General features: G+C 46.0%; 1 protein-coding gene across 5 annotated transcripts; it reads right to left on the bottom strand.

Annotated features, from left to right (window-relative positions):
- Positions 1-809: 809 nt before the first annotated feature.
- Positions 810-24,322, bottom strand: ptpn12 (protein tyrosine phosphatase non-receptor type 12). Of its 5 annotated transcripts, none has more exons than XM_029825605.1 (18): positions 23,727-24,322; positions 15,374-15,482; positions 14,554-14,630; positions 14,354-14,449; positions 13,794-13,832; positions 13,410-13,481; positions 13,197-13,256; positions 12,981-13,123; positions 12,192-12,258; positions 12,022-12,099; positions 11,654-11,752; positions 10,476-10,561; positions 7,822-8,002; positions 6,773-7,724; positions 5,617-5,688; positions 4,817-4,870; positions 4,395-4,467; positions 810-3,868 (listed from the first exon to the last, which is right to left on the bottom strand). In XM_029825605.1, the coding sequence occupies exons 1-18, from the start codon at positions 23,826-23,828 to the stop codon at positions 3,859-3,861; spliced, it is 2,370 nt and encodes a 789-aa protein (XP_029681465.1). In that variant the 5' UTR covers positions 23,829-24,322; the 3' UTR covers positions 810-3,858. The 5 variants fall into 5 exon arrangements, with proteins under 5 accessions (XP_029681465.1, XP_029681464.1, XP_029681466.1 ...); XM_029825604.1 differs by having other exon boundaries at positions 4,399-4,467; XM_029825606.1 differs by lacking the exon at positions 5,617-5,688 and having other exon boundaries at positions 4,399-4,467; positions 23,727-24,321.
- Between the last annotated feature and the right edge of the window lie 1,143 nt (positions 24,323-25,465).

The raw sequence follows: 25,465 nt of genomic DNA, 5'->3' as shown, positions 1-25,465 counted from the left end.
CTGAATTCAGGGTTCAGGTTTGACCTTCTTAAACCTTTAAACAGTTTTCCCTCCCGTGCTTTGCCCCTCACAAAGAAACCTCTGTGAAAACATAATGTCCCAAACCGACAGAAAGGCTTTTAGTGTAAACACCCACAACTGCACGCCGTAAAATATCCTGACAGGATTATTGCACGAAGCAAATCACGAGTAAAACTCTGGCATCGTCATAGGAGAAAGAGTGAGCCTGTAAAGCTTCTCCCCACACTGACTGCAATGACCAGGTTGCAGCTATTGTAATCTACACTTTGGCCTTCAGAAACAGAGCTGATGCAGTTTCCACTTTCTTCAGCCGCAGCTCATAAATGCTCAACACTGATTGGCTGCATCTATAAGCATTGCATAACAGGTTAAACTGCTCTGTGGGAAAACTGGGGTGACCCACTTAAATCAGCAACCTGGCTTAATTTACACATCAGATGAGTTGATGCCCAAGTTGGACTGGTGCAGAGGAAGGCGGGGGGGGCATTAATATTTTTTTTTTTTTTTTTTTAAACAATTAACGCCAGGGCTTTGCATGTTTTATTTAACTTGTGCATTTGCATGAGTTTAATTAGCTCTGGGTTCAATTTGAGCAAAAATGATGTAGTCAATCACAGTTGTGAGTGTGTGTGTGTGTGTGTGTGCACGCGCAGTCATCTTTGTCAAATTCCAGGCCATGATTGACACGTTCAGATTCTGAGATTCGAGATAAAACTATAATTAACTGTTATGGAGGCCAGTCATGAAACCCTGATGATTAAACCAAACGCACAAAAAACAAACCCCGATGGACATTTTCATTTAATGTTGATCTTTACTGATTGATTTCTGCAACATACAAACATTTTGGGTGGGTGGAGGGGGCGTCTGTGTGTTCACGTGTGTGGTGAGAGGGGGGCTGCTGAGCTGAGGAGAGTCCCAGGAGGGGCCCACGAGCAGGAGGCAGCGAATGGTATCGCTCACACCCAGGCCGCCGATGACGATTGGAGAAAGGTAGAGGAATGGGGGGGGGGGGGGCTCTCTCGCTTAAAGGCACAGGTGGGTTCTTATCTGAGATTGTGGCTGAATGTGCGTGCGAGGGGGTGAGGTTTAAAAGACCGAGTTAAAGACTGAAAAACCTGTTAGAAATGTAAAAAAAAACAACAAAAAAAACCCCTAAGGATGGAGGAAAACAGGGAGGCATGGAGGGAAGACAGTGGGGGTGGGGGTGGGGGGTCAGGGTGGACCTGTGGTGCAACAAACAACTACGTATACAAAAATAACTTTTAAAATACCATTTACAAAAACACAACCATTATAATTATTATTACTGTTATCGTCATTAACATTATTACAATCTTTTTCAAAGCCCAGTTTTGCCATCGTTCCTCTGCCGACCAAATTCAAAAAATATTTTCTAAACCCTATAATTCAAAAGGGAAAAAAAAAAAAAAAACAAAAAAAACAAACAACAACCCTGAAATATTTGCCGGAAGCCAAAAGAAAGGGCAGAAGAATAATTTACACCGACGGGAAAGAAGGAATTATCGTCATCGCCATGCACTGACTTTCTTACATCTTCTGTTAATAATATTCAAGACACAACAAAAGAAAATATGAAATATTACAACCCCAATGGCCTGTACAGCTCTTAATCTATATAAAACAATGCATATACTGTGTAGGTATGATGGACGAGGAGAACGACAAGCTGCTGTGACCCGACTGGGTCTGATCTCACACATTCGAGAGGACGATGGATCATCTTTTGTTTCAGATGAGAAATGAGATTTTACTACAGAAGCCTAATCTAAAAGGGCCGCATTTAAGATAAGCTCATTAACCCAGAGAAAACATCTGTTCAGAAGCGTGGCTGACTATCCAAGAGTTTGCAAATGAAGAAATGTGCATAGGATGTTTAAAATCATGTCATTTTAGTGTTGAAAACATGCCGCTTTAAATGCACCTGCTTTTAATATGACTGGGGGAGACTCTTGCTATGACACAGAAGAGGATTGTGGGTCATAAACCTGCACACGTGGCTGCTGGGGGTCCCGATTACAAAAGACGAACCCCAAGGATGAGCGACTTTGAGTCCCAAGTAAAGACCGAGATGTATGGAGAGAGAAAAGGGGTGAGAAAAGAAAGAACAGTCATTGGCTGTCTTCTCTGAGGCAGACTAAGGCATGGTCCCAGCAGTGAGAGCCAGAGACGCACACCTGGAGAGTTTGGCCATTCCAGATGTGGCGCGAGCTCATTCGAACACCAGCGTGACGGTCGGCTCCATATTACAGGTGACTGATTCGCTTTAAAAGATACACAGGGCGCCTGAGCAGCTACAGATCCAGGCGCTTTTACTTAATTCGATCAATAAAATCCAATTAGGTCCGCTTATGGCAGCTCTGCACGTCATCGGCTAACCTCACAGCTTATGCAGAGCAGCACCAAGTGGAGTTTGGAAGAGAAAAATGAGAGCTGCCCTGGCTTTGTGAGGACTATCGCGCTGTTATAACACAAACAAGGAGCAAATGTTACATTTTTTAAAAACTAAAGGGTTTACAGCAGCACAGAGAAGGTGGTTAGGCGAGCTAGCTTTAGTTTGTTTATGCTGTGCGCGGGTGAAAACTGCACTGACTGCAGAATTCAGAGCTTCCTGGTGTCTACTCTGACCCTCTGCTGCCAAATTAGCAACTATTGATGGGGTCAGTTCTACTAGATTAGCTTTTTTGGGTTAGTTAGTACTATTTTTGGGTTAGTTTGTTCCATTTTAAAGCTTTTCTTTTTGGACCGTCTTTGAACGGCTACAGTCACCTGGTCCTAATGCAAAGCTAAAAAGCTCCTGGACAAACTAGGAAATAGCTGGAAAGTCCTCTTTTCGACGTGCGAACGTGTTCAATTGTCAGAACAGCACTTTGAGCGAAGAGGAACAGGGGCCAAACTCCGGCAGGTATACGACTCGGGTGAGGAGGTCAGCATCAGGAACGAACAATACTGCAACTACACTCAGCAAGAGAGCTTTTGTGTCACTGCTGATCTTCTGATAGGTAGCACCAGCTCACAGAAAAGGGAAGGAAAGAAGAGAGAGAGAGAGAGAGAGAGAGAGAGAGAGCACCCTAGCAACCTGTACACTGAACAGAAAAGGTTGCATTGTGGGTAAGTGATTATCTGGCTTTGAAGATTGTTGTTCATTCAGTAGGAGGAAGCAGACACCTTCTGGGAGTTGAGTTGAACCTCGGGACTCAGCTTTCCTACAGCGGCTTTCCTGATTAAAGCGACTTCCTGATTAATAACAATGACTTTTCTTTTAGAAGAAACTGTTCTCCTTGGTAACACTTGTTGTATTGAATAAGAACGTCTACATCCCTCTTTGTTTGATATCAGAGTGGACAAATAGCTCTCAGATAAGAGGAAAAACTGCCCTGAAAACAGGGAGAGAACTGGAATTACCCTTTAACCATAAATTTGGAGGAGGGGGGGAGGGGAGGGGGGGGGGGGGCAAAGTCAAAAACTCCTCTCTCAGCAAGTGGAGGGAGAAAAACAGAGTTTTTGTTCTAAGACAGAGAGGCCACTTGACCAGCGTCCTTTTGCTCCGCACAGTGGCGCTCTGAGGGAAGGAGGAGGAGCTCAGTCTGGAGAAGGTGGCAGCACAGAGTCACACAGGAGCCGCTTCTGTGTGAGGCTGTGCCGACCGTCTGTGTAGCGTCTAGCTACTGGTTTTTCTTTATGGGACCAATTGGAGGAGATTGGCCGGGGGAGTCCATCTCCTTTCAACGCTGTCGGCGGACCACAGGGAGGGTGAAGTCCACTCAGGTCCAATCCGCTGGGGGTTCTCGAGGGCCTTTGGGCTGGATGTAACGGTTACCGAACCCTGAAATGAAGGAATAACCTGTTAGCCGGGGTTGTTTTACAGTCGCTTCAGGCTTCCAAAAAGCTAAAGAGAAACCTGCAGTTTGCTGTCGTTTTTCAGGTTTTTCAATAAAATAACATGTTGGGAGTCTGAAATATCCAGAACATTAAAATCCTGCGCTGGAGTTTCTGTCACGGCGGAATATTGGGTGTTTTGAATCTCAAGTGTTTTTAGTGCAGTGTGTTCGATTCCCATTTGAGCTGTAAATGATGTAATTGCAGCCATTTTTAAACATTACAGCCCTGCTGCCACGCACCTCCAAAGAACAGGATGTCTAATAATTGGTCAAATTTGCATAAAAGATACCTGGATGAGACATAATGGAGGGATAATTGGATGGATGTAATAGTGGTAATCGCCCGAGGACATGATTCCAATTCCACCTGTGTATAATGTCACATTAATAAACATGCACGCCAGCAATAGTTTATTAATAAGGATCCGACACCGAGTCGGGGAGCAAAAGCAGAGAAGAGGGCAGACTCACCCACCCAGGTCTGTCTTGCTGTCTGCAGCTGCAGGATCAGACGGAGACGCCTTCTTCACGCAGTCCGACGCGTCTGCACACACACACAAACGGGGGCGATGAGGTGGAATGGATCATCCACCAGAGCGCCTCGCTCGCTCCTCGGCCCGTCTGCATCTCTGGGTTAGCTTGTACCATTAATACGCAAATACGTCCGCCTGCAGGCTACACCCGCACTCCTCTGAAGAAAAGTTCATCCCCACTCTCCTCGCTCTCCCTCCCTGAAACTACTGAAGCACTAAATTGGCAGCGGCTGCCATCGCTGCGTGTGGAGGAGCGCGCGTGCACATGTTCCGCTGCACCTCCGCGCGGGCCAGCTTTTATTGGCTCGACATTGAGGGCTCGACACAAACGGGCGGGTGGGAGGCGAGCTTGGCTCCTACCTGTATGAGGGCTGCTCCATTCAGTGGAAGCCATTGTTTTCATGTCCACGGGGTCTGATGGAGAAAGTGTCAGAACGTTCGTGAGAAAAGCAAAGAAAGACGAACTCGCTCGCACTCGTGGGAGGAAACATGGAAGGGTGGTTTGAATGAAAGTCATGTTTTGGTATCCCGGGAGGCGCAAAAGTTATGCTGCCACCTGACGTCAAGATCCATTTCGAACCCGAGTTGCCCTCAAACACATGATAACGGCTGAGCGTAAACAGGACAGAGGAAGGAAGAGCAAACTGTCAGCACACAGCTCTCACTGCCTCCTTTATTGACTCACCAACTTAATGAGGCTTCTATTTCTATTCCAACTACGTCTATGCAAAATACTACAACTCATTTTTCAATATTTCTGACCATATTCAGACTTACTAGAACAAGTACTGCATACATGTTTAATTAATAAAAGATTTACAGTGTTAAACAGCCCACAAAGCACTCAATTGAATGAATGCCGCCGATGGCGCCCCCGTATGGCCTAATGCGGTAACGTTTATGAGAAACAAGTAATTTAGTTGTCACTCTCTAAAAATGAAAGCTGTGAGTTGGAAGATTATTAAATGCTAATCTCTTCTACCATTAGGGTAATAAGCAAAAAAAGAGACAATTAGTAGATGCTGAGGTCATTTTAATCTGGAACAAGCATCTGCTGCTGCTGGCTTCCATCACACCACAGATACACCCACCGTAACCAGCCCGAGACTAAACCAGTTGGTGACTGGAGGGGGAGGAAAAGCAGCTCAGAACCAACGCACCTGTCGCCAGAATGAAGGACTCAGGGGTTCTCGCAGGGAGAGGGGGAGGGGACTCGTCACTGTCCCAGCAGTCTGGGTCAAAGAGGTCAAACATCAAATAATGAGAAGAGTCGTATGCTAATAATAAAGACAGTAAATTATTCTTTCCTGAATATTTTACTGATTTTTCAGCAACGCACAGATTATTCAGAAGGATTAGCAGCTGCACGGTACTGATTTTAGGATTCATTCTGCCTTAGATTTGATTTGATAGAGCCACAAATCGCAACAAAAGCCTGGAGGTTTCCCCTAATGCGCCACAACAGCCGATTCCTCAAATCAACAAGCAGACGCATGATTCCTGCATCCAGTCAAAACAGAAGGCAGCCATCAGCATTCCGTGCCCGATTACAAAGCCCGACTGCAGCCCAGATAATGTGCAAAGCAGATAAAAGGCCGCATTTAGTCCTAAATATCTGAAAAACCACAGAAGTGCATGATGTACGATACCTGTCAGAGCATCAAACTAGAGTCAAAATAAGACACTTATATTACATTTATTGTCTCTAGGCATCGATCAATCAAATGAAGCTCGTCAAGTCAGCCAGGATCTCATTACTTTTGGAGAAACAACAGCAGAGCGACAACATTTCCAGGCTTTGGTTGAGATTTTATTTATTGATTTATTGATGCCTTACAGCTATAAAACGCCCTGATCATCATCATGCACCCTCGCGGTTAAATGCAGATATTTCTAAATGCAATCAAGCCGTATTTGATCAAGCTTCAAACCCCCTCGCAACCATCCCAAGCTCTTCTCACACCATTCCGTGTTAGATCCGAAACACAAGCGGGGAATCAGATTTGACAATCTCGGACGTTGAAGTGAAGCTCAGCCCCCAGGAACACGAACGCCACCGTCTCAACCGTGAGAGTGAGGCCAAACCGATGCACAGACGGCGTGACAGCGCAGCCATTCCTTACAGTCCCCACACGTGGACTCATCGGTAACATGCAAACACACGCGCGCGCACACAAGAAAAGCACATCCACTGACAAACATGATGAAAGATGGAGATCAAAGTGGTCTGACGGATTCATATTTGCAAACCAAACATGCTGTATATGTTGTAAATATGTGTGTTGACATGGGTAGACTGTCAGGTGACCGACATACTTGCTGTGGGTGCGGGGGGCGATGGAGAGCTCCGCCCTGCGATCGACATGGGCGTGACCTTCCGCACGGGCAGCGGGTCACCGTGGTTGGCAGATGCGGAAACTACTGCCGTTGCCGTGGACACAGTGGTGCGGAATCCTTCCTGTCCCGCGGCCAGCTCTCCCTCCCCCTCCGCGTCCGAGTTGTCGGAGTGAAGGGGGTTGGTGAAACTCAGGGCAGTCCTAACGGGAGTAGTGGAGGAGGAGGAGGAGGAGGAGGAGAGGTGGGAGGAAGACGAGGAAGACGGGGCGATGCGGTCCGAGGAGGAGGAGGAGGAAGAGGTTTTGGGGATCTGTCTGTCCGGGCTGCTGCAGGAATGCTGCCACGCTGCGAGGCCGGTCTTCGCCTCCACTCTCTCGCCTCCCGACGGGTCCTCCTTCTCGCTCCTCACAGGAAGGTGGTTCGGCCTGACTGGGGCTGCTGCCTCTGCGTCCCCACAGCCTCCCGCTCCTCCCTCGGTGCCGGAGTCCTCCGACAGCGAGGAGCTGGACGTGAGCAGAGACTGGCCCGGTCGGGCCTTGAAGGCGTGGCTCCGCTGCAACATCCCTCCGCTATTGGCCGAGCTGCTGCCGACGCCCCCGGCCACGCCCATGGAGGAGGAAGTGTCAAAACTGCGAGGGCCTTCCTGCAACGGCACCTTTTTAATCTCAATGCTCAGCTTCCTCTCGATCCGAGGGCCACCGGAACTTTCAACCCCAGGGGACAGCGGCGAGGAGGGAGTTTGGCTTTGGTTGGATTCTGACTTTGTCGACGCCGATGACAATTTATTGTTGTAGTTGTCGTTGAGATCCAGATTTGAGACCTGCGTCTGTTGTTTTTGACTTTGTAGGTCCTGGTCTTCCAGCTCTGAGGGATTCATATCTTTGTTTGGACTCACTTCTGACTGGTTCTGCTGTGAATCCACTCCTTTAATCTGCAAGGAGCAGGAATAAATCTAGATGAGACAAGTAGCCACAAAATACTCATTACTTACAGTAAATGTATTTTAGCACAGGACACGTGTGATTCACCTGTGCCTGGTTTGTTGCCAGGACATGGATGACAGGTTTGGGGTGGTAGCGGTCGTTGTCCTGCCGGACGTTGGTGACGGTGGGGAAGGCCGAAGGAGGAGACGGGGTCAGGATGGGGGGTACAGGCTGGGGCTCCGGAGGCTGCAGTATCTCTTCTTTAACATCACCTTCTGTCTGAGAACTAAAGACAGCGACAGAAGGGAGAGTTTAAGATTAAAATGTTTTTTGGGTACAGACAGCACCACCAACAAGAAACTTAAACTGACAAATCTAAATTCAGCAGGTTTATATCTTAAACCACAGATTAAAATCTTTAAAGTTTGCGTTTATTTTGCAATGCTCCCTTGTGTCGCCACAAGGGGGCATAATTTCAAACCTCAGCGTCTATTGATTGTGTCTGAAAGTCCATATCCTGTCATTTAGGTGGATTGAGATTGATTCTCTGATTGGGCATGATGTTCTCAAATTTAGAACTTGCATGAAATATATATGCAGTGTAGGTGTGTAAAATACATCCAGGATGTGCAGAGACAAACCACACAGCGATGGAAAGTTTAACATATATCAGCGCTTCACACGGCAGCGTACACGTTTACATAGGAAAGAAACTATAGATACAGACAAAAAGGCAGGAGAGGAAGTGGTGGTGTTCTACAGAAAGTGGGGCTGCGTGAGCGGCAGTTTTTTCTGTATTGTCTGTGGAGCCATAGGCCCAAGATCACAGTATAGCCGCCAGTGCCTGACACCATGAAGATGTCTTTCACGTCTCATCTACTGGCAATTTCTGGCCTGTAAGTTGAGCACTTCCAATACTTTTAATCCTTTAGAGATTTCTCTAATGAAAACATTTAATTATCCATGAGATTTTTTCCCTCCCCCCTCAATCTTCATTTCCTCAGCAGTGGGAATATTTAATAACACAAATCGGGATTCCCCACTGGTGGCGACCGATTTCCGTGGGGGGCACGATTCATTCACAGAGAGTTCATTCCAGCTCAGTGTCTTTTTAAAACTGGATGGAGCTTAAATCGTCCCAAAGGCTGGGGGGGGGAGTTATTACAGAAGCAAACATAAATCAAAGCAAAACAAATAAGCAGCAGATACAGGGAAGTATTGAGGTTACACAAAAACCACACAGGGATCAGGAAACATTCACATAAATGCAATAAAATTCATTCTGAGGGTTTCTGTCAAACATTTGAGATGAGGACTGAATTTTAACCATTAAAAAAAACACCAATGGCTCCATAAGCATCTATGAAATATCAAAGAATTTAAATAAATGTGTCGGAAAAAAAACAATATTAAATTATCAATATTAAATCTGTTAATACAGCTATTTTAACTATTAAAGAAGAGATGTAATCTACAATACAGGGATCTTTACCCAGTAATTCTATGGCCAGGATCAGAAACATACACAACTGTGTCTAACTGTGCTTTAAAGCACTTCCTCTTCAGTGGAATTTCTCCCCTGAAGCACAGAAACACTGGTTTAGAAAGCTGCTGACATAGCTGAGAGCTAACCTTGGTCTGACAGACACTGTAAACCAACACACACACAAAATAATACACAACCCCAGGGTGCCCTCCACATGAACACTCCAGAGGCAAGATGCTGCATTTTTAATCCGAAAGAGGGCTGGAAGTGAAATGAGAGGCTTTCTAGGTTGTACGGACATATAGATTCACAGAAACTGAAATCACAAAGCTTCGAAACAACAAATTAAACACGACCGCGAGCTAAAGAAGTGATAACAAGCTGTTTTAGAATCCTGAGGGCGTTGCTGTGAACGTGTGCACCGAAGCCCTGTGACTCAGTTCCTGTGAACCTGATGCCAGTCTGAGATTCTGCTTCTTTCCCAAATACATACGGGACTGAAATTCCCCCTCATGTACACTCCTCAAATGACCCAGAGGGAGTGTGGCTGGGAGAATGTGGACTATGTTGCTAAAGTTAGCTTTACCATGGCTAGAATACACTTGGGGCTAAAGTGGACCTTGGCATTTTTTCATTAGGAGACTGTGGGACGACACAAACTGTGATCTGAGAGTCCTGAGAATAGCCCCCATATTTCTGGAGGTTCCTGGCAGCAGCTCAGACGTATTTATTTTACTTTACGAGGAAAGAAGCCTTCAGAAAATAGACGACAGGCAGCTGCATCTGAAAATAAGGACCTTCGGAAAAATGTTTGCTTTCCCGTCAATAACTCAAGGAGCCAGAGGGTCGGGTCAAAGGTCAAACGAAATGAAAATGCGTAAATCACAATCCTCTCGCCCACAGTACAAGTACAACACGATCGAGCTCGGAGCAACTCGCTTGAGTCTCCCAGCAACGATGTCAATGAGGAGAGGGAGCAGAACTCAGAAAGTTTGCCAAAGGCTGATGACAAAGGGGCCGATGTTTATTTCTGCATAAGAGATATGAAGTTTGTGTCGGAAATGCAAAGTTGTGTGTGTGTGTGTGTGTGTGTGTGTTATTGGCTCAACAGACAACAGAGATGAAAGATACAGCAAACTATTTCGACTGGCCCTCGGGCTGTATCACACGCAACGCTGAAGCGTTCCAGAGGGCTGAAAAGTGTTGCAAAAGGATCTATAAAGACAGCTCCTCCCCGGGCCACCGCAGTCGTTAACGGCGATGGCTCATGTACCTGCGGACGCGGGGAGGTTTCGGAGGCGGCGTGTCCCACCTCTCGTCGTCCGACTGGTGGCCTCTTTTGACTGGGCTGCTTTCATTCTAACACAAAAGGCGATAAAGAACACACATCAGCTCAGGTTACTGCGCAGCAACACCACCAAATAACACATTCCATGCAGCAGAGGACGGATGTCAATACAAGTCATGGTGTCATGGAAACTTTATTCTTTTTTTTTTTAAAGAATTTCTCCTTTTCTTCTTCTTCCCCTTACTTCCTTTCTCTGACAACAAGGAAACGGTGATTACAGTCATAAACATCTGGTTCAAGTCATTGAGATCCTCTGGGTTTCCTCTGTCTCACACCTAGCAACATACCTTGCTAGGAGGGCGCACGTCCCTCAAATAAAGCACAAAATGGTGTCTGCGGTGGGTGCACGTGCACGCTTATTGTTCACACTGGCATTGAGAGCATTTAAGTGGGTGTATTTAGTCACCGAAAGTGGTCGACTGGACAGGAGTCAATGAGTGAACGGATCGAATCAGTACAGCTGGCAGAGTACATGTCCTTATGTGGCCTTTTATCATTTGCAGTCACAAACTTAAGCCTGTTTTCTTTATTCCTGTACTGATAAAACACAAGCAATTAAAAAAATATTTGAATAAGACGGGAGTGTGGGTCTCCTCTCTGATGAACACGGATGCCCAGGATGCAAGCGCCTGTCTTTCCCAGCGGATGTCTATTCTCAGCCTCGGTGCATTATGGGAGGGAGATGATGTCATCAGAGCTTCCACAAGCAGGAAGTGAAGAGCTGGAGCGCTGCCAGAGCGCCTGTCTAACGTCTGCGACCTTTGTGCCTTTAAGATTATCGATGTGGTGAAGTCTCGCTGAACCTTCTTTGCTCTGTAATGGTCTCACATATCTTCTGTGTCGACCCAGTTCAAATACAAACAATGGATAAGTAGGAATAAAGGGTCTAACTGTCACAGTCCTTCAGAACTAGAATTCTTTCAGGCACAAGCTCCGTAAGGGTTGCTGCAAATAGTTTTCTGAAGGCATTGCTCACGCTCTGGTCTACCCTTTCCTCCCCTGTGGCTAATTATTTCTGTTTTTCGCCACTCCGAGCATATTACTCAGCGACATCCTGTCTTTCTGCCACGCCACAAAGTGCAACACGAGCGCGTGTGTCGTACCATGCTGTCGTGTATCTGTGCGTTGGTGGGGCTCTCCAGGAGCTGCAGTTGTTTCTCAAAGAGCTGAGCGATAGCCTTGTGGACCAACTCGTACTGTTCCTGGAATGGGACAGGAGGAGAGGAAAAGGTTGACACGCTTTGATCCTGAGGTGACTGTCCACCCAATTTAATTTAAACACCAATCTGTATCATGTTCGGACTTGGGGAACGCATCAATCTCACAGGCAGACAAATATCCTGCTGTTTGTGTGGATTGAAAGACAAATCTGCCTGCTGCTTTGCCTTTTAGTAGGTCTGCGTCACTAATATGTGGGTTTACAAAGCCTCCCTTCTGAGCTAGCATAAACTAGCATAAACTTAAAACAAACCTTTGTCTGAACCGCAGAGTGTCGCTGGGTCCTCATTTCTTGGATCAACCGGAAAACATTAAAATCTTCAGGGATTTTCTTTGAAAGCAAACAGCACAACAAAGAGGTTAATTCATGCCGGAGTTGCTGTTTTTAGTGCAGGTACGTTTTAGATCCGTGTGTTCGCATACCCCAGCTTTGAGGAGGTTCCACGTGTAGTCGATAGCGCAGATAGCGCCCGTCCTCCCACAGCCTGCACTGCACAATCACACACATTCGTTTAAAATGGTCTGTGGGTACAATATAAAGCAACAGCAGACAGGCCGGACTGAAAACGGCTGAGGTGGCCTGACATCATGTCTGACACATCATATCATAAAACCTCATCTCTGTTGTGAACCGCATGAGGCACCTTTACAGAAGCTGAGCTTTAAGTCCTGCTGTGTAGCAGAGGAACCAGGAAACGTCCTCAGGCTGCTCATAACAATTGTTTACACAGTACACATGTGCGGTAACTGCGTGTGCACCTCTGCATACGTGCGCTCGGGCTCATTTCTGTCCTGCTACAGACACAGACCCGAACCTTCACTCCAGTTAATCGCGGATGCTAATCTGCTCCGATCAGATGCTGCATGTGAGCTTAGCATCTGCTCACCATCCATGAAATAAACATAATAAGAAAACAGAATGGGATTTGAATGAATGACTTAAAGCTCTTCTAAGATGTTTCTATCAGATCTAGAAACGGAAACATTTCCTCACTGCTTAGAAACTTTAAAAAAAACAAAAAAAAAACATCCTGGCCACCTGTTGCACATTTCTTTCAGCTTCCTCACTGAAAATCTCAAAGACCAGTGAATCACTGAGCTCCCTTCCAAGACCATAAACTATTTTATGCATATCACATATAGGCTATTTTAGTCCTGCTCCATTTCTACTGCCTACGGCGTATCTGCACAGAAGGTCTAGAGCATAGCTACCTGCAGTGCACACAAATGGGAACGTCGTTATGGTCTTGATATTCTCTCATCAGCCCGATCATGTCCAGTATCGAGTCGAACGATGACGGTACGTCGTGATCCGGCCAGTTTAAGTAATGGAACTGCGTTATCCTCCGGGTTTCCTGCAATGGCGGATGGCTTTTTAAAAATGCGGCCGTTGGGATGTTGCTGTGGATGGAGTCAGTGAAAACTTACATTCTCACACTCCACCGTCAAAGCCCTGATGAGGTAGTCTGTCCTGGCCTGCTCAGATTCCTAGAAAACAGGAAGTGGGGGAATATTTACACAATCCTGGACTAAAATGGTCATTAGAACAAAATGTGAGAAATGCAGCAGTCATAGAGCACCCCTACCTCTTTACAAACACACACACACACACACACACACATCTGAGATTTATTTACTCACACAGGAGATTCTGAAGGGGCCGAAAGCTACAGGCTCCTCTTTAAACTGCGGGTAATACCGCTCGCATTTTTTCTGGAGGAGAGAAAACAGCTTAGTTTAGGCTAGAAAAACACCACGGCTCCCTGCGAGGGCTCCAAATGAAACACAATTAACTCAAGATGAGCAGCACAGGCAGCGATCAAAATGGTCAGCTATTAAGTTTTAGTTTGTAATATAAGCTGATAATAACTAATGTCATTATCCAATATCTGCAGTTTTAACATGCCATATAGAAATAATATGCTATAATTGGCCTCGAACAAAACAGCCTAACAGAATATATTCATTTGTGTGTGTACGAGCACATGCTCTGTCATACAGGAAGGGATTAAATATCAGTCTTACCCTTCCCATCTCGAACTCACGACAAGCCATAACAATAACCTGCGGAGGCACAAACAGGCAGGATTATAACAAATATTCATGCCAACAGCTGAATCCGTTACGTCCCCGTTATGTTGCTGCAGACGCGTGGTCCAAGATTCACGGCGTTACACACTAACAGGACTATTTTAGCAGCAGACCATTCGCATGCCTGGTTAATTGTGCTGGAATGATTTGGAAAAACCCGTTTTTGCAGCCCCAGACATAAAAATAATGCAGATTTGTGTGGAGAGGGTATAAAAACCTCCCACTGCCCACTCTCTAATCATAAAACTCAGTATCTCAGTAAGCCTCATCCTTCTCTGTGAACCTACAGAACCCTGACCCACCTCCTCCCCTGGTTTAAACATAAGCAATCCCCATCTGGCTCTTAATTCCGACATCTAGATTAAATATTTATTTCAATTACACTAATTATTACACCCGCTTTTTCTTGAAATAGCAGCTCTGATAATATCCAAGTTAAAACATAACCGCTCATCCAAAATAAATTGCAGCTCTGGCAGTTCTGGCATACTCACAGCTACATTATACTCCCAGTTCATCCTCCAGAAGTCAATGACGGTGTTTGGCAGTGGGCCCTGCGTTGCAATATAGGTCTCAGGGCCGTCCATACCCTGAAAGAAGAGATGGTCTTCTATGACCTCTGGGCTATGTCAAAGCACTCGACACGGAACGCCTCGCCGTATATCATTTCAAGGGCATTAGAATCAGGTTTTACCTTAATAAAGTTGGCATTGATGTAATCTGCATCCTGATTGCTTGTTTTTAATCCCAGCTTCACCCTGCTGTGGTCAACTGAGCGGAGAAGCGGAGGGAGAAACGTTTATTTCGCATGAGAAACTTTCACTGCTGGCAGAAACAGGCCAGTAAAGAAAGAAGAAGGAGCAGAAAGAAAGATTGATGAGGAGAGAGCAGACAAGGAAACGCAAAGAGGAATGGGATGTAAAGAGGTTAATGGACACAGAGCGATATCCTCATTCCTTAATACGCCTACGTGTGAGTACAGATCTGTTGGGGATGAACCAGTCCTTCCTTTCCCTTATCACCAGCTCATTCACCAAAGGCCTCATTGAATGCTGGGGCAGAAGAGGATCAAGGTGGGGGGAAAAGAGGACAGCTGTTGTGTCAGCTTCCATCCGGGGCATTACATAAAACTCGAAATATGTGCAGCCTTCTGCTCGGACTATATGCAGGATGCATGTTCCTACGCAATGTACGGAAGTTCATTAATCTTTAAATTTATGCACCTAAGTGCTGCCGTCATGCGAGCTCTTATTCAGATTATACGTGCGGCCGCGTTAAAACCGAGCAGAACACTTGGTTCAAATCAAAGCGCTGTCGTTATTAATAGCAGCAGAGGAAAGCTCTCGCAATCCGATTCAGCTGCAGGCCGAGCGGCAGATACGGCGGCTGCTTGATGAGGCTTTTTTAAATAGTTACAACATTGATGTAAGGTTGTTGTTTTATGTATTACCTGCTCACAGGCTGCGAGCTGAGCGACTTAAATAATGGATGGCATACAATGGGGCGGGACTTACATGGCAGTATGTCTTTGTATCTGTTCTTCTTGACGTTCTCCTCCTTCTCTCCTGCATTGGTGGGGTAAATCTTCTCTGTCCGGTATTTTGTTGATAGTCTCCGTAACCGCTGGAATAAAAAAGGCATGAAAGGACGGTTAGTGTCCATGGTGTAATCAAGAGAGCAGGACAATGTTCTTGTGCAGGCAAAAATGACCTGTTTAATTGAAGCTTTATGTTAGAACTGATGAACAGAGCCAATCAAAGCAGAGATTGAAACCACAACTCCATCACAACGGCGCGGCCCCTCTGCGACACTGTCGGCACAGTGTTGCCCCAGTAACACTTTATTCAGAAGAGGCTGTTTCTCTCAAACACCATGTCTGGGTCCCCTTATGTGGTTTGCGCTTTCCTCTTTCTTAGACTGCGAGGAAACTATACTTGAACCGAGTTTTTGAAGCTGCTCTCACTACCCCCACCTATACCGCTGACTCCTGAGAAAGTGAGCGTGGGTGTTGGGGCAAACTCCGTATCACTACAGAAGCTCTAAAACGAGCTGCAAGAGGCGCTGTGAAGACTCACGCTGACCTACAGTCTGTTTCTGACGGGACAGAGGGCCATTCCCTCACTTTCCACACGGCATAGCTTGTCTTCCAAACCAGGATGACTGATTGAGATGAAGGACAGGAAATGAGGCAGAGAAGAGAAGGTGCACAGAGACTGTGGGTGGTAACACAGCTGTGTGTGTGTGTGTGTGTGTGGGGGGGGGGTAATAGCATTACTGCTCCTCTGGCCTCAGCTGAATTACATTTCCAGCAGAGAACTGCTCCTGTGCTGGGCCAGATCCCGGGAAGACACACACACTCGCACGCACGCACACACAAACACAGGCACAAAAGCCAGCAAGCGAAAGTAATCCTCTCAATCCACAAAATATATGTTAAGGAAAGACATGTAAACATTTATGTGTCCTAACCGTTCTTAGGAGTTTAATACCGATACAGCAGCAAAAAGGCAGTCATTTCATTTAAAAATAGGGATGTGGAGATGTAATTCCATAATGTTGTATATACGGTGTGTATTGATGAAGCTGTTGCGAATTCCGTTGCCATATCTGGTCTCTCGTGTGACCCAGGCCACCTTTGCATTACCTAACCCCAAAAGAATGAAGTGTTAAAACATCTTTCAGACCAGTCTTGCACTTACTTCCTCTAATGTGTCACAACACACAATCTTACACAAAGAAATGTACACGTGTATTTGCGTGTGCTTACAAAATAAAGCGCGCAGGATGCAAATAAACAGAAGCAGGGAAGCAATATAAGATAATTCTTTGGTGGCGTTTGGTTCTGTGACACCGCTCTAACTGACCCAGCACCTCTGACTTACTTCCTAAACAGCCAGTGGAGCTAAACAACATTCTGAACTAGTCAGCTTCCTGTAAATGTTGGACTTCCAGTATATCAGACAGGGTGTCGCGCCCTGCCCAGCCTCGCGTTGCCTTCACTGACACGGGTCAGTAAATAAGTGATTAAGTAAGTCATTAAAAACAAGGGATATAGAGAGTGGAGGTAGAGAGAGGTCAAAAAAGGGTGTATTAGTGCATCTAACCTACTTTTTATCTCCTGTACTGCTCTGGTATATTGAATAATTCACTCACAAACACACGCTCCATCTAGATTTTAGCCAGAAAGAAAATATGCTCTTCCCTCTGAACGGGTCAGGAAAAGGTATTTGTGCGTGACCAGGAAGTGGGAGCGTTGAGCACCGGCGGTAGCGACAGCCACCTTCCGTGAAAGCACATGCGAGTGAAAATAGGTCACCCCCGTGTAATGCTCTCAGAAAAATCCATCTCCGGCGCTGCGAGCGCGCGGGGGAAAGGATGCATCACCCCGGCAGAGAGGACGCACGGCCCTGCTGCTCCGCTCCTAATTGTTGATTTAATAAACCTGACTGATGCCCTTTATTACCGTCTGTGTTTTCGTGGAAACGCTGAGTGCACGAGCAACGGCAATAAAAGCGGGAAGAGTCATATTCGGTTCAACGGATAAACGGTGGCGCCCAAATCGAGGGAGCGAAGAGCTGCATTAAGGAAGGTTGTAAAATATGCGCCATTAATTTTGCAAAATGTACTCACTCAAGTTAAATGAGAGGGTTTATACTAAAGCACGGCCATCAGCGACTAATCAAGTGGTTCAATCACAGGAAATCGAGACCCCACCCTGACCACGAGTGTGCGCGCGCCCACGTGCGCGTGTGCCTCCTTGTGTGTCCATTAGCAGAAAAGATCAGAGACGATGATAATGTCTGACGATCAGCATCAACCGCCAGGCTGGATAAACACACTCGACCAGGGATACATTCATGCATTGTGCAGTCGTTTCCAGTTTATGGCTGCTGGCCAATATAGGTCAATGGAGCACTGATAGCACGAGTGGCGTAAACAGCTACTCAACACATGCCAACAGCCCGGCTGAACGCTCGGCTCGGACGCTCAGACTTTAGGCTGCCGTTTTGCTATTTCCAAACCCATCCTGTGTTTTCCTCTGGTCCGAGTCCCGAATTAGCCGGTGATGCCAAAACAAGATAAAATCAAATGTAACTAGATCCCAGTTGCAGAACACAGTGGTTTTCTCTCGATGTGTACCATGGAGCCGCCTCGGACTTGCTGCACTCGTCTCCGGATGGTGAGACAAACAGAAGAGAGGAAACACCTGGTCCGGTGGTGGGAGTACTGGTTTCAGCGAGCTGCCATCGCTTGGTTTCACGTGTCCTATGTCACACTGAAATCTCTCACCTTGTGTGTAACCGCAACAAAAGGTGTCAATTTTTTTTATTGTGCGCTTCAGAAAGAGACCGGACGTTAATCGCACAGCAAACAAGCCTCTGCCGGGCGGGTTAGAGGGCAGCTGCAGGCACGGACGAGCTCTTTGGGAACATCATTATGTGCTGTCGTGACACAGACGACATGTATGAATTAAATACGCTAACAATCAGGAGCTGAGCATGGTCCAGCCCTGCATGCATGCAGTTAACCTATTAGGTCTTGTCTGTGCGCCCGCGTGACTCTGATTTCTCACAGACGTCCATTTGTCTCCTCGTCCTTTGATTCATGAAAGCCGAGTTCCCGCTCCGACTGATCTCACGTATCAAAGACACAGAAACAGAATCCGAATCAGAACAGGCAGCCAAAATAGTCTGAAGGTGCAGGAAAACGCCTGGGTTGATCAAGCTACACGCAGAAGTGCTCAGACAGCCCACTGCTGACTCGCCGTGTCTTCACCATAACGTACGGACACGGCGTGTTGCATCATTTCCTGGAGGTTCGGGAGTGAGGTCGGCTTATCTCCATCAGTGAAGCCGTTTCGACTGGAGAGTTCATCTCATAAAGCTTCACATACGCAGACACAGAGGGCACACAGTGACTTCAGAGTGGAAACTCCCAGCTTCAGGGCCCAGAGGGTGATTTCTGGGTTGAGCCGTGGGCGGGCGACAGAGGAGCGGTCCAGCAGACACACACACACACACACACACACACACACACACCAAAAAGCAGATGATCCATGTAAATTACAATTCTAGCAATGCAATGCATCATCTTCCCGTTTGACCTTTGGCTTCCTGGTGAGTTCACGTTGAACACGGGAAGTATAAAGACCTCAGCGGGTGTGCAGGTACTTAAATATCACATGTGATTGGGGGGGGGGGGGGGGCACCCTGAAGACAGTGAAAACTGTACATAAACACGGTCCAGTGCTCACATTCCATTTTCTCGACTCCCCTCAGAGTGTTTCATGTCTTCCCAGCAGGACACTTTTAAAAGCGTCTTTATGCATGTTTTCTTCGCCTCCTTTGATGTGTTGCCTGGGAGTAATCTTCTTACAAAGGTGGAGCACAAACACACCCATGCGCTCCCACACACACACACACACAGCGAGGCTTAGCTTCTATGGCTAAATCCTGTCTAGACTACAGCTGAGCCGAGTATTCGCATTTGAAAGTTGGTGCAACGGCACAGGTAAACACGCCAGGGGTGAGGATCACAAATATTTCGGGTTTCCTGCAGTATGGTCTTCGACACGGAGCTCATCCGGCATGCCTTTGTTCTCAACTCAACTCTTTAGCGGTTAAATGCGCTGAAACTAAAAAATGATTTTCACACCTACGCAAACCGCACTCCAACTCCTACATCACGCTGAATATGCAGCTACCGTCGGCTGGTGTGAATCTCAGGCATCAGGCAAACAAATGCGGAAGATTTACGCTTTTTAAAAGCAATCTGCCCCAACAGGTTGCACCGAGTGGGCAACGATTCCCGCTGACTTCGACCAAAACCAGTAAACAGAAGCTCTCGGCCTCAGATGTTCAGCAGCCGACGCGCTGCCAGTAGGAAATTGAGGCTGCGTGTGACGGGTCATGCGACGTCTCCCGGCTGCATCTGGAGTAAATTTGGGGTTAGATTTTGCGTAACACTGTCGACACAGTAGCGCGGCTTGGACATCTGCTATCTGTGAGAGAACGAGGCTGCGAAGAAATACAGGCGTGAGATTTATGGGGTGTGTGTTGCTTCCAAGCTGGGAATGGTGTGCAGTAGGGGTGTCCAGGCCCGACCCTTTCACAGGGATCCTTTAGAGCACTGGTCCTGGGCACCCCCCGAGTGCTACTGTGGTGCCACCATTCCACAGCATCACTGCTTATTTAGGGACATTTTGGATTACGAACGCCACGGCAGCGTCAGCGAGGCATCAGTAACTGGAGCGCCCCGGTCCAGCAGCAGCAGGCATGTTCATGAGGAGCCAAGCGGGTCTTCTCAGCGCTCTATGGAGCTTCAAATCAGCAGTAAAAAGGCAGCACTTAGTCAGAGGTGGCTCTGTCGTCGCCATACCAGCAATGTGGACAAGAACCTCAGAGGTTACACAGCCTGAGCCTAAACGTAGCATCAACCCTCTCATTGCAACGATACTGGCTATAGTCTGTGTAGCAGCTGAGTCCAACATATAAGAACTCAGAGGTGCGACAGATTCTATATTAAGCTTCTTCAGCGTACTCTAAAAAAAGATTAATGCATTTTACTTAAAAACAAGATTCTTCTGTTACGCTCTAGAAATATCCTGTGACCCAGTGGTCCATGATGTTGCCTGCGTCGCTGGATAAAATTCTGACTCTCTTACATAAGTGCAGTAATAACAGGTTCTGGAAAACCGTGGGTCGACGCAGCCAGTTGATAACAACTTCTGTGAATCCAGCGAGATAACCACTGGTTGGATATGTGGCACCAGCAGCTGCAGAGATGCACCGTGAGACAGAACCTATGTCTTTCCAAACCTTTTCCCTACCTAATCCACCGGTTAATGGTGATGCCACATATGAAAAAGCTTTTAATTTAGCTGATTTTTAAACTTTTCTCCACAAACAATGTATAGATAAACTGACTTGGGGGGGAAAAAAAGGACAAAAACAATGTCAACCAAGAGAACGCCGCCTTCTTTCTGTGGCAACTTTACGATGTAAAGTCGTGACTGAACTATATTTTCCCAAGACGGCGGCGGACAAACAGCTGAAAGTGCTGAACACACACCTCCACAACTTGGACTATTTCAACCTCCGGGCATGTTTAAACAGCCTCAGCTCGATGGCTCCCAACCCTAAAATGTTGAACAAACCTAATCATCGCCGACTCATTGCCTTACCGGAGGACTGAAATTGTTCCAACATATTCTATATACATTGACGAGAAAGCCGGATGACTCAGACTGCGAGGGAGCCGACCCGCGCGCCATTTCTGATTTGGAAAGCTTTGCAAGTGGTTTGAAACGGGAACAACGGACCAGCAGCAACCAGCTAAAGTGCTTTGTTGTAGCAGCCGACTCCGACACGCCATCATGGAGGCCATCTGTGCTCAAGTTTTCTCATCTACAAGCTGGTAACTCTCCTGAATAATTGATGTGGATCTCTTAATTCTCAGGCTGATGTTGCCAGAACATTTACCTAAAGGCCATTTTACACAGATGCCAAATGAAACATTCTGCAACGATTGCTGCGAACAACCGACCGTGCAACCCGTTCAAACTAAGACGGTTTATAAGAGGGAGTTAATCGTAATGATACTTTTGGGAGGACTAACACGGAATAGAATTTGCTCCAAAGATGAATCAGAGTCCTTAATGGCAATAAATGTAATTTGAAATGCTGATGAAATAACATAAAGCCATCAAGAAAGCAGCTCGACGAGCATTGCATGGAATCCTGTAATTTTGAAAAGGGAGTTTCTGTTTGAGGCTGCCATTTTCTGCAGCCACAAGGCCTGAAGGGGATGTTTTGTCCCAAAAAAATACGATAGAAGAACACTTTTCATCTAGAACCATATGGATTGTGGAGCCCTCTGATGTACAGCAGCGGTGGAAAAGGTGTTGACGTGCATGAAGCCGCGACTGACAAGTGACAGTCGGTAAAGAGTTTTCCAAAAATAGAGGTTTGGTTGGACGATTTTACGACTATTTCATATCCATAACATGAATTACAGGAAAGCCAAAAGAAGACCTGTCTGGGCTCTGTCATCCATAAAGAACTTCCTAAATGCCACTCGTGCTGCTTTACATCCCTTGTAGTGGGTTTTCTATACATCCGCTGCCTGTGACGGAAAACCAAATCAAAAGGAGAGGAGCAGGGTGGACCCTACATCATTTTATCATTCCTTGCTGATCTCAATTGAGTCAGAGATGACTGTCGAATTGTGTAACAGTTGCCAGCCCTGTGCTCATTTAGAACTGTTAAAGCTCAGACTTTAAAGCCAGGACACAGTGTTATGAAATGGTGCGAGAAAGAATGTTGCAAGCTGCAGCAAGCAGCCCGAACGAAGCAGCGGCGCGAGGAGAGTGACGTTTGGACGTAGAAGAAGAAGAAGAAACCTTTGAGGCTCACAGCGAAACATTTAGGTCATAGCTTAATCGGTCATAGCTTAATCGCCTCAAAATGCAAAACTGTCATTTAATGCAAAACTGTCATCTCATTTAATCTGAATCCGTTAAACATGCAAATATCGTCTCAGGTGAACCCCGCCTTTTTTTAACCGAGCGCCTCTTATCACACATTCGGGCCAATGTAACAACAACGGCCATATGTAGCACACACACGTCACAGGAGTGCCATTCCCAATTAGGCTATTTCACAAGCCTTAGACAATTCCTATTTTGAGTATGCAGTTGCAACACAATAACATCCAGTGATGTTATTGCAGCGCGGCAAATTCTGGGTCAGCGGTCACGATGCGGCGCAGTCAAACAACACAAACGCCCAATAGATGTCTCTTTTCCTCTTCAAAAGACTCCTTCCTCATGAATGGAATGAGGGAAAAAAGAAGTCTCAAGACCAGCCAAGGAGACAATAAAGAATATAAATAAGTTTTGATGCAAGTTCTGCACCCTCACTGCTACCTCATAAAACATGGCTTAATTGAAGGATGCGTTCGCCTCAGATGCTGTAATCTTCTGATTTATTCATGTGCTCCTGAAGGTCACTGCCAGGCTTTTCTAATTTATGTGCCGCTGCTCCTTTCTAGATTTTAAAGTCTTAGCTGCATCCCAGAGGTTTCCTGAAAACCTTCTACAACCAGCAGCTGAGGGGGATGGATGCTCGGAACTGATCGTGGCAGTCCTGAGATGACCGACGGTGAATAACACCACCATAAACAGTGTGTCACACTGTAAAAAAAAACAGAAGAAAACCATCAAAATGCTTTAAATACTTGTGCCTCCTTTTTATGACACAAGTAGACCAGGTTTTTCCTGGTCACAATTATTCCCCAGAAATGGGTAGATAAATAACACGATTTGTTTTTCTTATCGAGTTCCAACAAAACCGTACTGGGTGGCTTGTCTTCATCCCCGATTTTAATCAAGCTGCATGGGGCAGAACTACTTCAGGCTCTCAATAAAGGCACTGGTTTTACTGGGACGGGTGTTCAAAGCCTGTGACCGAGACTCAGGACGGGAATCGTGCAGGTACATCACTAAATACTTACTCCTTTCCCAAGCATCAGGGCTGGTTTGTGCAATAAGTTCTCATAACACCCCAGTAAAGTCTCACCCCACGGATGAAGAGCGACATAAATGGGTCATATTTCCTATTTAATCTTTACTTCAAAGAGACAAGAGTCGCCTGTGTTTTGGGAGACAATGCTAGGCCGCCATGTAAAGCCTGGAAATGGGAGGAAAAGGAAAAGGGCAGCGTGGCCGCCCCAACCTCACCTCCTGGGGCAAACACGGAAACAAGAGACGGGAAAGGGGGGTGGTACGGTGGGTCAGCGCGGAAGGGAAAGGTGAAAACTATGAAGGAAGAGATAGGAAGCTAGGTGTGTTCTTTCATTCCGACCCACCATAAAGTCGCTGCCGAAGTTGTCCTCTCCCCTCTCCTCGTCCCCTTCGCTCATGGCCTTCACCTCCTCGGTAAACTTTCTCAGGATGCCGGCTTGGTCCATCCTTCGGCTGGCTTGTAACGTATCCCGGTTCCTTTTTTTCTTACCCCCCTCCTTCAAAACCAACCACCCCCGATTCGCCGGGGTGCACAGCGCAAAATAAAACGCACGGGTCGAGGGAGGATGAGCAATAAATAAAAATAAATTAACTTCAGGGGTCCCCCCAGACAGTCATCGTCGCTTCACAACACCTTTTTTTTTTATCATCGCCCCATGTTGTTCCGTCTCTTCCTTCTTTCTTCTAGGATGTATTGAGCTGAATGTTATTCCCTCAAAGAAAGGCAGCGGCAGACGTGCTTCTTCTCCAGCACAAACAGTTTCAGCGCCGTGGAGTAAAATATACTTTAAAAGCCTGGATCTGTAAAATAGGACAAATAAGGACAAAAGACCCCCAAAATCCTAGCCTGGCAAGTCTATGCACCCCTCCCTGTCTTTCGATTGCCACATTCACACACTACTGCTCGTTATTCGCTACTGGGGAACATCCGGACTGAGCTGAACCGTGGGATAAAAAGTCCCGCCCCTTCCACCCCATTAGCCCCTCTGATTGGACGTGCGGAAATAGGTATTCTAATTTAATTGGTTATTGCGGTTGTATCTCAACCAAACCCCAAAGTCTGATTGGATAGAATACATGTCTGTTGTCTCGACACGGAAAGACATCAGTAACGCCATCATCCGTATATTACATAATAATAATGATAATGATTATCATCAGTATGGCACATTGATTTATTAAATTATATTGATTTTTCCATTAGCCCAAAATAAACATGATACGGTTTAAATTAGTAAATGTTATGTATAGCAAGAATATAAAGCATTTAAAAAAGAATTTAAAATGCAAATAGACTAAATTGAATATAATTGCAGTTTTTTCATGACTAGCAACAGTATAAATTAGGATTAATCATATTAATATAACCAATTGCTGACATGATAATTTTTAGATTAGTATGTAACCTTTTCTCCTGTAAGGGATGCAGTGCTGATTAGAAAAGAGGAAATGTATGTCGTGGTCATGTCAACTCATTCCTGAAAGGTCATAAACTGTGAATCAACCACAGAGACCTCCTGTTGTGGAGCTGTTGGCTGTTTACCACAGTGCTGCCTGTTAGTTTCACACTTCTAGAATGAGTAGATAGATGTCATGAGTGACACTTTTCATGTAACTTTGGGGGGACACAAACAATCATAATTGAACATTTGTAAATTCAACACGTCATTACAACTATCACGGTTGTAAGCGGTTTAGTTGTTTACTGTTTTGACATTTTAAACATACAAATTAAACCACAATGTGTAACTGGTCATCCGGTCACATTTTAATAATTCAAGAAAAAGAGTTAGACTGCACACCATCATTTTTATCTCCTTTCGGTCTCGGGACAGATGCAACTACAGTCTTTTGCCTTTGACGACAAGAATTCTCCATTATTGTTTGGTTAACCACCATAACTCAAGTAAGCGGCAGATGTTATGCAAACCTTTTAAGATATTTCCAGGACAAAAGTCAGTCAATTCTAGCAAAACACATTTCTATTGCTAGAATGCACTGGGGTGATGTCTTATTTCTAAATCTCAGAGGCAAAATAGTCTCATAAAACTTTATACTCCTTTACTGTAAATGTATACACTCT

This window comes from Takifugu rubripes, chromosome 18, assembly GCF_901000725.2.
Source record: "Takifugu rubripes chromosome 18, fTakRub1.2, whole genome shotgun sequence".
Taxonomy (NCBI): domain Eukaryota; kingdom Metazoa; phylum Chordata; class Actinopteri; order Tetraodontiformes; family Tetraodontidae; genus Takifugu; species Takifugu rubripes.
Note: the sequence above shows the minus strand (reverse complement) of the source record. Positions and strands in the feature narration are given on the sequence as shown.